We start from the raw sequence: 13,781 nt of genomic DNA, 5'->3' as shown, positions 1-13,781 counted from the left end.
AGAACCAGCGCTCCGCTTCCGCTCCACAGGTCACTCTCCGTGCTGCATTCCTACTTTCCTACTGACCTCCGCTAATCCCTTCTTGGGGGTAACATCGGTTGATGCGAACTTCACTTCAGCTTGGGATTTCGTGACTGGAAAAAAAGTTGATATGTGAGTGGTAACATGCTTGCTTGACTTCGTGGATTTATTCCTGTGTATTCCTCTGTGATGAATGGAGGATTTTCTAGAAGGGTAGGCACGGTGTTAAACGATCTGTCCAAAATGTGAAATTAAAAACCTGCATTGACAAAATGCTCAGTAGCTCAAAGTACTCCGACAACACAACACCACATATTACTTAAGGAAACTTGCAAAATAAAGAGACGCTGTTCTCACACTTTGAATCGTGATATGATACATCAATACTACTGACTTGTAGAAAACATCTCACTTAGAAAATATATGCAAGAAGTAATGTTGATCCCAGTGTTACTTTTCAGTGCGTTCTTTAAAAATTTCGTTGCCTAAAATACTTGCCAGTTGCTAGAGGATGAACTGGCACCGACCTGTATGAGCAGTGGACAAATCAATTTGGAAAGAAAGATGAGTCCATTTTCTGCTTAGGAAATCCTTGAGAAAATTGAGCACACTTTGTTCCTTTTGGTAAACATCAACTAGATTCATATATCAGGAGTACTGCAAAGTAATCACCACCAAAATCTTCCATGACAAGTCTACTAGTTCCATTTAAGGATGCAAATTGGTGACCCTTAGTGTACCCTCTTACCCTCTATAGCTGTACCAAATAAACCAAAATTTCAAAATCACAGCAGTTTTGAAAAAATAGTTCATTTGTTTGAACTAAATAGGGTAGGAGGGTACCCTAAGGGTAGAAATTTGCATATCTAGTTTCATCGGTAGTAGAGTTGAATAGTTGATGATACCTTCTGTTGCGATAGAGATACGAAGAGAGCTAGGGCTTACTGATTGAATGACGATTTATTTGGGCATGCTTGTAGTGTTCTGGACCTAGGGAATTGCCATGCTAGGTTTTTAATGTGGATTGAGCGAAATTGTGTTACAAATTGGTGGCAAAGTGGTATACGTGTTGGGCTGCATATTGAGGGCTAAAAATGCTCTGGGTGCCGATTACTTACGCCGTTATGTGCATATTAACCCATTGATGCTTTTTTCTTCATTTGGGATACAATACTTACTCCCATCACGCTCCACTCCTTGTTGCCTTTGTGAGATGACAAGTAGGCTATTTGCATCTTAAGTTATATATATAGCCATCGATGAAGTCGTTCTGACTCTGAACTTATTTTTGCCGCGACATTATTTCACTATGCATTGTTAGTTATACTTCTACAGGGTTCATAGTTGTCTTCAGCGACTGAATTTGCCTCCTTGATATAAGCGAAACCGGTGTAAGTGAAATTCTGTGCAAAACAAGTGGTCCTAAGATTTAATAAATCTGAATATCGACATAGTAGGTTCAGCCAAGACGGCAACATGTATGCTCAGAAAGGAAGAAACCAAACCATCAGCGTATTTTGCATTGATGGTAAATCACAAGTGATCACACAAAATCTTAACTTCTTTACAATACATACTAGTATAGCCTTTGCACAAATATTAGTGTTATGCCAATACATAACCTGGCATAGTGTGGTCAAATACGAAATTTAATATTGGTATACAAGCGACTCATGCAGTTCTTGATTTACATGGATACACATCATAGATATCTTGTTTTGGATCTAAGAATATGCATAGATGCTGCCTACTGTATCAAATAACTCTTCTTTTAGCTGGTAGAATACTGCTGAATTATGCCACTGCCTCATCAACCGAAAGAAGCATCTCCACAACACTTTCCATGGTGGGTCTTTTCCTACTATCTTCTTCTACGCATGAAACAGCCAGCTTGACCATCATTATTGCTTGCAAGTTATTGAACTGGCTGTTCAATCTGGAGTCAATGAAGTCAGTAATCCATAACTGTTTGCTGCCCTCCAGCATCAGATTTTCTGCAAGCATCCTAAGAAGAACCATTTCCACTTCCTCGTCAGCATTTGATGCCCAGTCTGTAACACGAGCCCCCTTCAGTAGTTCTAGGAGAACCACTCCGAAGCTGTACACATCAACTTTTGCTGTTATTGGGTGGCTAGAAACCCACTCAGGAGCTATATAACCTCTAGTTCCATGAATCCGCGATACATTTTTATTGGATCCACCTCTATTCATAAGTTTTGCAAGGCCAAAGTCGGTGATCTTCGGCTCCATGTTTTCGTCCAACAGTATATTCTCAGGCTTCAGGTCACAGTGGATAACCCACTCCAAGCACTCGTGATGAAGATAGGCCAATCCTTTTGCCACCCCTAGAGCAATCTTAAATCTTTCGTTCCATTGAAGTAAGGTTTGTGATCCTTTGCTGCTAAAAAGGGTTTTATCCAACGAGCCATTCTCAACATACTCTAAAACCAGTATCCTGTGTGGACCATCAGAACAGAATCCCCAAACCCTCACCAGATTCATATGGTAAATCCTCCCAATCACACTCAGTTCATGTTGGAATTCTTCTTCCCCTTGGTTTATGTCTTCCAACCTTTTGACCGCTACAGCCCTCTTGTCTTTCAAGACCCCCTTGTATACAAGACCAGATGCTCCCCTCCCAATCTGATACTTGAACTTTCGAGTTGCTCTCTGCAACTCCTTGTAAGTGTACCTGCGGAAATGGTTGGTTATCATTTCATAGCCAACCTCAGCTGGCCATACTCCTGTTAACTGCTTGCCCTCCCATTTCAACATAAACCAGTATCCTAGTGCCACAAATATTACCTCTACACAAAATATCGCCGATAAAAATCCATAGAAGTACCAGTACTGTGGTCCACTCTTACTGCTCTTGGGTTCATCCGGAAAATTTGCAGTGAAATATTTGTTCATTGCACTACAGTTAGGAACATATGCAAGACCAAAAGGCTGCGAGTGAGGAATTGAGGATGTTGGCACTTGTAATGTCTTAGGAAGCTTGAGATAGATAGAACCAGATAAATCCGGTCTGCTTACACCACCAACAAGGGAGGACTTTGGATAGCAAGCTCCACCTCCTTGCCAGTATGAGAAACCTTTGCAATTGCAGTCATTCAAGCACATCTTCTTGCAATCATGAAAGGAAACAATATGTTTACTTTGATCATAACCTATAAAGTCAGTGGTCGGTAGTTTCACAAACTTCATCTCCTGCCCATCGCAACTGAGGTTGAACTTTGGCCGACAACCTTTTCTCCGGTCACTTTGGTCGATGATCTCATGTCCTGGGGCACATGCACAAGCAGGCATAGGTGTATACACACATATTCCATTCATACCACACAAACCATGTACAAAGCAGGTCGGAAATGCTATCCACGTGACTGACCATTTTCGCTTTTCCCTACTTAGACTGTATAATCTAAGGTTGCCATCATAATCCAATGTTAGCCTCCTCATAACCCCTAGACCCCAATCGGCAGCCTTAAAAGTTAAATTATCACTTCCAAGAAAATATCCCCAGCTATCAAGGAACCCAAATGTGGTGGTACTAAATGGGTTTCTTTGCTTTGCCCATGTATTAATATCAGGCTTTGGCCAATAGATAAAAGAGAGATCCTTCTGATCATCAAACAGTGTGAGTAAATGTTCATCATCAAAATGGAAACTGTAGTGCCCAGGAACTAGTAACCTATCAGCAGATACCAACTTTGTAGCAGCAGTAATGTTCTGATTGGGTAGCAATGTATCGGTAGGTGAATCAAAGCTTTGCCATAGAATGATATCACCTTGGCCCATCACGATGAGGTTTCCTGTGTCCAACAACTGAGCTTGTTTGGCATTTGATAAAGAGTTCACACCATTCTCCCACACGAGCTGGCCATCGTAATCTTCTACAACCATTCGGCCATCCTTGTGTAGCATCACTTGGGATCCCAAGGAGTACACAGGGTGGAGGTGATTTGCGCTCCAGACGACAGTCTTTTCAGCTGTATTGGAGAACCAAATAGAGAAGACAAATGCATTATGGGAAACGTTATTGAAGCCACAGGTGAAAGTACCATCTGGTGAATGGAGCATGTCAGAGCTATCTTCTACGGAGAGAGAGGAGCCTGGCAAGAGGAATTCGCGAGCAGAGATGCGCAAAAGCAGATGAATCGAAGTTAGTAGGAGCAGAATGGTAGAGCGTGCATCCATATTTGCTGCAGGCTTGAGGCACTCGAGTTGATCTTTAGAATGACCTTAAATGGACTCTGTTATAGGAGCAGCCAGTTGGAAAAGTCCGGTTTAAACCTGGGTGCATGTGAACCCTAGTTGGAAATGCATTTTCCAAATGTTAAAAAATTCTGAAATAAAAATATCCGGGTACGTACGCATGTTCCATGTGTGCGCAGAAAGTTTTCGCGGAGAAACCACTTTTTTATTTCAAAATCTAAAAAAGACAAAGTACGTCACATATATACTGCTATATAGCCCTACAAAATTTCACTTTTTTGTCGAGACAAAATAAAAGGTTTTTTCGTCACGAAACTCATGTCCAGGGCACATATTTGAGATCATCTGGGAAATCATTTTGTTTTTCGATTTTTAAAACATGTTTTGACATCACAAACGGAACTTTTTAAAAAGTGGGTTCACATGCCCCCATGTTCCATATATGCAGTCTCCCAAATTGTTAGGTGCTTGTCTTTTCTTGAGTGATTGTTTGCTCTGTTTCGTCAATGCTTCAGTGGATAGTTAGCTGTAAAGTCTTTGCGCTGCAGAACCGTCTCTTATCTGAGATGGCTGACGTATACTCCTGTCGAGGCTCCAAGACATCATTCAGTCTGGGCCACTCCCACTCATGCAGTAGATAAGTGAAAAGAAAATAACTTAATTTTCAACTGCGTGGTCGGAACGATGTACATGAGAAATTAATTTGCTATGTCCTCACAGAAGCTGCCAGGTCCAAAAATTTCTCGGGAACAAACTGGTCAACTCTGGAGCATGGATTTGACTGTTGCACATAGCTTTCTCCCAACAGTAGCTTCTTATCCCTGTCTCGAGTGGTAACCTATTCTATTCAGTCAGCAGTTTAACTATTTTGTGAGGTGTTCTTCTCAAGTTGCAGTGATGTAGAATTGTCTATTGCCCCTTGTTTCAGGATTTCAGCTGGCTGATGTGTGGTGCTGAAATAAAGCTTCAGGAGTAAGACTCGAGCCAGTGGCGTTTCGCTCAATCATCAACCACCCAACGGTGGCGTCCAATTTGTATCCACCGTGCACTTTCTTTTCAGTTATCTTCTGGTAACTGGCTGCATGGTACTATTGGTATAAAGGTAAGACCATCTCTAGCCGCATCCCCAAAGCATCGTCAAACGGCGTCGGATCGAGCATTTTGGGGGACGTGTTTCCTTCGTCGTGTCCCCAAATAGAAATTCAAATAGTTTACATTTAAAAGGAGATCGTTCCCGCCAAAGTCATCGCGATGGAAGTAGTCGCGATCAGACGCGCGATCATGTTACAGACCGGTGGTGCAAGCTAATAAGACGTAAATTAGAAGAAGGGTTTAGGCGATGCCGACGGCGTATCCTGAGTCGACGTAGGCTCATCGATCACGACGACCTCGTTGTGCTCTGCCCGGTGTGCTTGCTCCATCGCCGACGTTGAGGCAGATGCCGATGCTGCTGACGCAGGTGTACTAGTGGACGCTGTCGCAGACGCGTCTGCTGGTGCCGACTCTTGCTCTGGGGGCGGGGTTGCTGCCTTGCCTCGGCCGCCGCCATTTTGGTTTCGATGTCGTCGAGGATCATGTCTTTGTAGAAGTTGTGCGCCGTCTGCGTTTGGGGAGACATTCCAGCTGTCGACGCGGTCAGCAGGGACATGTCCTCCTTGCGTTTCTTGAACTCCATCTTCTCCTCCTGCCTCTTTAGCAGCACCGCCCACCTTTCGTCGAACTTTTTGTCACGGAAGAGCAGGTCGAGGAGACCTCGGCGAGGCACTGCATGATCGACGCATGCGTCTTCTCGGTCGACGCAGCGTCGGCCAAGGTGGCCTTGGCAGCCTTGTTGCCGATAGGGCGCTGATACGTCTCAAACGTATCTATAATTTTTGATGCTACATGCTTGTTTTACACCAATTCATATGTGTTTTGTTTACACTTTTTTGTACTTTTACATGATTTTCGGCACTAACCTATTAACAAGATTTCATAGTGCCAGTTACATGTTTTCTGTTGTTATGTTTACTCTATGATCATAAACATGCAGTTGCTTTCAATGCACTATTATTCATGATCCTTTGTTTGAGTTACTCTTCATGTTATAACATAGTTGCTAAGTTCTATTGAATTATATCTATCATGCCTATGTTAGAGTACTTAGATCCCGGCTCACAATGATTTACATGCTTGATCAAGATTGTGTTGGCTTCATGTCATCTCAAAAATTATTTTGTTATCACTTACCTACTCGAGGATGAGCAGGAGTTAAGCTTGGGGGTGCTGATACGTCTCAAACGTACCTATAATTTTTGATGATCCATGTTTGTTTTACACCAATTCATATGTATTTTGTTTACACTTCGTTGCACTTTTACATGATTTCCGGCACTAACCTATTAATAAGATGTCACAGTGCTAGTTCCATGTTTTCTGCTATTTTCGTATTTTAGAAAAGTTGTACGGGAAATATTCTTGGAATCGGACGAAACAAAAACTGTAGTCAATATTTTACCGAAATGAAGACGAAATTTGGAGGGGGGACGAAGAGGCGCACCAGGGCGCCCAAACCACCCCTAGGCGCGGCCTGGGTCTAGCCCGCACCTAGGGTAGGTGTGGAGCCACTAGGCGCCCCACCGACCTGAATCTTCCGCCTATTATACATCTTTTCGGGAAAACCCTGGATACTCGAGCCTTCATCCACGAAACGTTCCGTCACGGCCGCCATCGCCGAACCCATCTCGGGGGTTCTGAAGCTCTTCCTGGCACCCTGTCAGAGGGGGAATCATCGCCGAAGGCATCTACATCGCCATGCCCGCCTTTGAAGTGATGCGCGAGTAGTTCATCTCTGGACTCTGGGTCCATAGCAGTAGCTAGATGGTTGTCTTCTCCAATTTGTGCTTCATGTGTAGATCTTGTGAGCTGCCCTACATGATCAAGATCATCCTTACATAATCCTATATGTTCTGTTTACTGGGATTCGATGAATATTATATACTATGTTGAGGTTGATTATATATTCATGTCATATGTTATTTGTGATCTTACATGCTCTCCGTTGCTAGTAGATACTCTGACCAAGTAGATGCTTGTGACTCCAAGAGTGGGTATTTATGCTCGATAGTAGGTTCAAGCCTCTAGTAATTTGGGAGAGTGACTGGAACTTCTAAGATTGTATATGCTACTAGGGAGAAAACAACAATATTTTATCCAAAGATAATTCTATTGTTTACTTTATACACATTGCTTAATGCGATAATCTATTGCTTGCAACTTAATACTGAAAGGGGTTTGGACGATAACCGAAAAGGTGGATTATTAGTCATAGACGCAGTTGGATTACCGTCTAGGTATTATGTTGTAATGCCCAATCAAATCTCATGGTAATCATCTTGTCATGTATGATCGATATTCTATCAATTGTCCAGCTGTAATTTATTCACCCAATATGCTATTTATCTTTATGGAAAGACACCTCTAGTAAACTGTGGACCCCGGTCCTGTTTCCTTTACACTGATAAATTTATCTACTGCAATTCTGTTCTCTTTACTTACTGCAATTCATGTTCTTTTTAATTACTGCAAACATCTCCTTCCACTCGATACGTCTAATTCTTTGTGTTCAGCAAACCGGTGAAATTGACAACCTCACTGCAAATTGGGGCAGAGTACTTTGATTATATTGTGTGCAAGTTTCATGTTGTTGCTGACGCTGTAGTGCGCCCTGCCACTAGTCAGGTAGCAACACCTTCAGAAGTCACGTCTTTCTCCTACCGATCGATTAAACCACATTGCTTAATGGGATAATCTATTGCTTGCAACTTAATACTGAAAGGGGTTTGGACGATAACCGAAAAGGTGGATTATTAGTCATAGACGCATTTGGATTACCGTCTAGGTATTATGTTGTAATGCTCAATCAAATCTCATGGTAATCATCTTGTCATGTATGATCGATATTCTATCAATTGTCCAACTGTAATTTGTTCACCCAACATGCTATTTATCTTTATGGAAAGATACCTCTAGTAAACTGTGGACCCCGGTCCTGTTTCCTTTACACTGATAAATTTATCTACTGCAATTCTGTTCTCTTTACTTACTGCAATTCATGTTCTTTTTAATTACTGCAAACATCTCCTTCCACTCGATACGTCTAATTCTTTGTGTTCAGCAAACCGGTGAAATTGACAACCTCACTGCAAATTGGGGCAAAGTACTTTGATTATATTGTGTGCAAGTTTCATGTTGTTGCTGACGCTGTAGTGCGCCCTGCCACTAGTCAGGTAGCAACACCTTCAGAAGTCACGTCTTTCTCCTACTGGTCGATTAAACCTTGGTTTTGTACTGAGAAAAAAATTTGCTGCTGTGCTCATCACACATTTCTCTTGGGGTTTCCCAACCGTTTCCACAACAACTGCCAACAAGATTGTTTGGCGCCATCATCGAAACACCATCACATCTCAAATCTCTTTGGGAAACGGTTTAGAAAACACGGCTGGAGATGCTCCAAGGACCCAGGTCCTAGTTGTGTGGCGGATCTTTGTTGGTTGGTATTGCTTATACAATCATGTACACATCGATAGTTGTACTGTAGAAAGGATGCAGTTTTGACGAGAGAAACACTTCTCCGCGTCAGCATGTATACTCACGAACACATTAAATATTGCTTCAACGGCTGGAGGGCGGTCGAGAATGTGCAACGGGTGGCCAAAGAAGTGTTTACTTGGCACACGTGGATGGCGGTCTAGGCTTCAGATCGATGCTCCAAAAAATGCGACTTGGGGGTAAGAAGTCCTCCAAGTAATTCAATAGATGATATTTGGTATGTACATCAAGAGAGCGGGCGCTAGCACTCGAACTCGGGATCTCGCGGGTCACAGCAGGTATCAACACCCGGCAACCATCCGGGCTATGCCTCGGTTCACTGAGATCGATGCTCCTACTTGGTAGTTTTTTCCTTGCTCTTTAGCTCCATTTTATTACTCTTTTCTATTGGTATGTTGTATCAGCTTGATGCAGCGATGAAATTAATAAAAACCTCCCATCATCGAACAAAAGTGAAATGAAATCTTAATTATTTCGGGCAGTGTGGTGACAGTGGCATGGACGACTAATTGGTTGGCCAGTTCCTACACTGGTCGTTGGCGAGATCCCAATTAGCATCGGTAGACAGATAGTCATCGCCCTTGTTCAAAAGAAACTGACATCTGATCAGTAACACTGTGACAGTACATGAAAAATTGAACGTTGAACATTCTGACAGGAAAATAACACTTTATGGCTTCATGCATTGCAACACATGATTCAAAGTGAGTGGTACATGCGTTTGGCTTTCAGAGGAATAATTAGCATCAGACTGGAGAACGGAGACTTCACAAATTTATCTCCGGCCCTCCGGTACATGATAGACTTCAAGTAAGCTAACCACCGGTTGTTGTAATCTTATAACCATGTAAACCCTAGTTCGAAAAAAAAAATGTAAACCCTAGTGGGTGGTTAGTAAACCGATCCTATACAGCACACATGTGGCACAAGGTACCTGTACCGCTTCCACAAAGATAGATACAGATTAGAAAAGGCAACATAGGCTACTACCTCCATTCCGAAATGTAGTATGTTTTGGAAGCTAATTTAGCTTTTGAAAACATACTACAGTTCGGAGCGGAGATAATACAGAGAGGGAGAGTTGTCACAGGAAAGACCACTACTAAAGTGAACTATACATGGCTCTGCTTTGGATTTTGGTCTTCTTTAATTTGGCGCAGGTGTTCTATCATAAGCCAGACGATTGTGGTGAACTCACCACCGCTGCTAAGCTTCCTGGCATGTGACTCTCTACTGCACCGGTTGGCTGCGTATGCTAGGAAGTCGATCCACAGGCGTAGCAGCAGACTCACCTTATCTTCTTTCTCTTCGTTAATTATTTCAGCAATTTTCTGTGCATACCTGAGGCGCGGATTTTTAGAGCCAGAGGGCCCATCAAGCTCCAGTATGTGTTCAGCGAGCTTCTTCTCAAGCTCAGAAGGTTTCCACTCCCACTTAAAGAAATTCTTGAGCACAGTGCAGAAGCTGTTGTCAGGAGAACTGACGAGGTGGTTTAGATTGCATACCTCGTCCAGATTATTGCAGGTTTGCTCGTACAGCCAATCTTGAGGAAGCCCTGGTAGCATGTAGGGGTGGTTCACGAGGAGGAACATCATGTAGTTGGACAATGCCCTGACTGTCTCCACGCGGGGGTCAGCTTCCCTTGCAGCAAGGAGGATCAAGTCTGTGGCGATGTGCCAGGAGATGATGCTCTCATTGAAGTCAACTCCACGCCATTTCTTCAACTTCTTGAACAGCCCGGGATTCTTGTGATTCAGTGCTACTTTGCCCCACTTATGCCTCAGCAAGCCCATTGTGTTTATATCATGCCGTGAGACCCAGGTGTTCACCGCCTGCGCATTCTTCATAACCTTATCCGGGACAGTGACAGTACGTGAGTAGTACCTCCTGTCCCACCACTCACCAAGTCCCAGCATCTTGAACAGATCACCGAATCGGCGACTCATCGGGTCGACTTGTCCAGCACGAAACCGCACCATGTTGTGCTGCCCCATGGTACCTGACCACCTCCTTGAGGTTCCTGTCATAATCCACTTGCCAGGCCAGGACCTACGAAGAGAAATAAGTGCAGCACGTAGCCGATGCCATCTTCCAGTGCATAGAGCTGAATGCCTAAGCCAATCCCAACGGGTGGTACACAAGAATGCAAGCGCCCAGCTTGAGCCTAGTGCGGCAAGGAGTGATTTGGTCTCCAGAACCAAGGTGCCACCCAATATTGTGTATGTGATGTAAACATCGAGCCGCCTGTAACCATCTTTGCTGCTCAACTGGAACAACACGAGCGAGGCAGCGATGGCTAGCGGCGAGATGACACGAATGCAGTAGCCAACCCAAGAGTGGGCCACGATTGCCTTGGTGTACAGGATGTCATACATGAGGGAGAGCTCCATCTCCATCACCCTCCACATGAACTCACGGTCCCTCCTAAGTTCCTGGATTATTTTCTTTTCCTCAGAATCCACCTCAGTCGAGCTATCTGAGTCCACCTCGATCACAGAATCAACTATCCCGCGCTTGCAGATATGAAAGAGGGAATGAGCACGCTGCAGGGCGAGATCATCATCGGAGTCATCGTACCAGTCTTGATGCTCAATGTAAAAATGGTGGTGATGTTTGTCACGTGCCAGTACCTTGAGAGACCTCTGGATGCTGCTGAAGTTGGCGAACCAGAGCGCACATGTCCTCTCAGCATACTTTGCAACACCGACAACGAATACAAAGATGACAGCCAACATGAGGAAGAGCCCGCTGCCAGCGATGTGTTTGTAAAGGACATATCCTGCTCCCAGAACCTGCAACAGAAGGCTCAGAAAGTGGCGCTTCCAGAGCTCATTGTCCTCGAGGGCATAGGCGGTTATGTTGTCTGGTCCGCCAAGGTGCAGCAAGAGGAATGGCGCCCAGAAGGCAGTGAGCTGGTGTTCTTGCGATGTGCTGCTGCTGTAGAGGAGTTCGCCGGCAGAGTATTTCGCAGCCATGTCCGACAGCTGGTACGCCAGCCAGAGGGGAACCCTCAGCCAAATCGAGCTACTACGCCGACGTACATTGGCGAAGAGATGCAGGATGATCTGGCAGATGAGGCTGACGAGAACCCCGATCTGGCTCACCCAGTTAAACCACAAGTCCAACGGCTCTGTCGCCATTGGAGCGAGTTTGATCCTGCAATGCAACAACTGTAGACAGGTAAAATCAGTAACAACAACTAGACAATGTAAAAACATAGCCCAGTTGCGTAGTACTGAGTTCCCAACTCAGAAGAAAGTGATCACCTGCACTCCAGAGTACGACTGCTGTCTAGAGCAACTGATCCAGTAGTAGTACACTGTCAAGTCAACATCCATGCGATTCTGATTTTGGTGTTGCAAGAGCTAGCCAAGTAGCTGTCCACTTCAACAAGTAGCCAAAGAACCAAAATATTAAGAATGCTGTTAAAGGTGAGGAATCACATGGAAAGGTCCGATGCAGCCTTCACACCAACTCATCATTTAGTATCTAGTCAATATAAAATCAGGAAGCAATTGGGTTAGGTGGATAAATACTGCCAAAATACCAGTACAGTACAGTATATGAGCTGCATTCAATCAAACACTAATGCTATAATCCCAGAGCATGTGATGGCAATCAGGAGACAATTACAACTTGATGCTGGCACCACAGTAGGGAGGCGGGGAAAACGAATCCAATTCTGCAGCCTGGAGCAGTAGCGTAGCTGCAATGCGATATTGGGGATTGATTAGTGGGATAGACACTGAACACTCTGGTTCCGTGTAGAAGAGTGGTAGAAACTAATGGATAATGTTTTTACTAGTAATAATAGATATAGGCTCCCAAAATAAATGGCATAGATACAATCACTAATCGAAATGCATACATACCAGTGCAGTGAAATGTGTCAGAGTGGTGATACCTTCAAGTCTGTAACAGAAGCACTAGTAGTAACTGTACCAAGTTCCAAGTAGGAAGTAGCAGCAGAGAGAGATGGTGGCGAACATTATTTTATTATACATGTCTATCTTGAAAGTAATAAAGAGGCCATATGCATCTATTGATGCAGAGGTGGGGTTCTCGACACTTCAATTCTAGACCATGCATTGTCTGGTTCAGAAGGAGGTTATATTAGAAGATCTGGATGGGCGCCATTGACAAAAAGGATCGGGGTTGGTTAAGTGTAGTTGCTGTCAGTTTTGTTCTAGTTGTATGGCTGTTTTGAAAACCTGAAGTTTGGTTGGCTTTTAGCAGTAGGTTCTGCAGCCTAGATGTGTTTAAGTGGAGAGTTTAAATGTTGGCAGTTTTGGTTGTTAAATTTTCATGTAGTGGGGTGTGTGTGTTCCTGGAACTGTGTTATCTCACGGTGAACCTTTTTTTGGTTTCATGATGAATGAAATCGGGACCTGTATCTCCTTAATTCAAAAAAAAAAGAAAAAAAAAAGAGGAGCAGGGTGGCAATAAAAACTGGACTGGCAGGTGTGTCCAGTGCAGAGCTTTTGCCAGGATCCGAACCTGAAGCCTGAAGAAATGAACAACAACTCTACTGCACTTTAGACTTACTTGTACCATTTGCTTTTACATCCACGCTTGTAAGGCAGATGTTTCATCATGGTTCTGTAGCAGCACTGGGCATCTCTCTTTGAATTGGGATAAGCCCTAGCCGCCACCTGAAAAAACAATCAATCTATCCCGGTAAAATCACCCCCAGACTTAGCTTTCTGAATCATGGTTCTGTAGCAGCACTGGCCTGCAGCCAGGCTCTGCAATTGAGTGTGAAACTATTGGCTTTCTGAATCTTTTTTTTCTGGAAGAACTTAAATTACCGATGGGTTGGAGTAAATCACGCTTGCTATTTTTTTCTGGAAGAACTTAAATTACCGATGTGAGCATGGATGGGTAGGCTTCTTTATCTATTTTTTGCCTAGATAAAGAAGCTGCTACAGACCTACGCAGCAAAAAATACAGAAACA

General features: G+C 43.7%; 1 protein-coding gene across 1 annotated transcript; it reads right to left on the bottom strand.

Moving 5' to 3' along the window:
* Positions 1-1,559: 1,559 nt before the first annotated feature.
* Positions 1,560-4,245, bottom strand: LOC124683107 (putative receptor protein kinase ZmPK1). Its single transcript, XM_047217681.1, has one exon. It carries the CDS (start codon positions 4,216-4,218, stop codon positions 1,816-1,818), a length of 2,403 nt encoding a protein of 800 aa, XP_047073637.1. The 5' UTR covers positions 4,219-4,245; the 3' UTR covers positions 1,560-1,815.
* Positions 4,246-13,781: the final 9,536 nt, after the last annotated feature.

The sequence above is a fragment of the Lolium rigidum genome, chromosome 1 (genome assembly GCF_022539505.1).
Source record: "Lolium rigidum isolate FL_2022 chromosome 1, APGP_CSIRO_Lrig_0.1, whole genome shotgun sequence".
Lineage (NCBI taxonomy): Eukaryota > Viridiplantae > Streptophyta > Magnoliopsida > Poales > Poaceae > Lolium > Lolium rigidum.
This window is presented reverse-complemented; position numbering and strand designations above follow the sequence as displayed.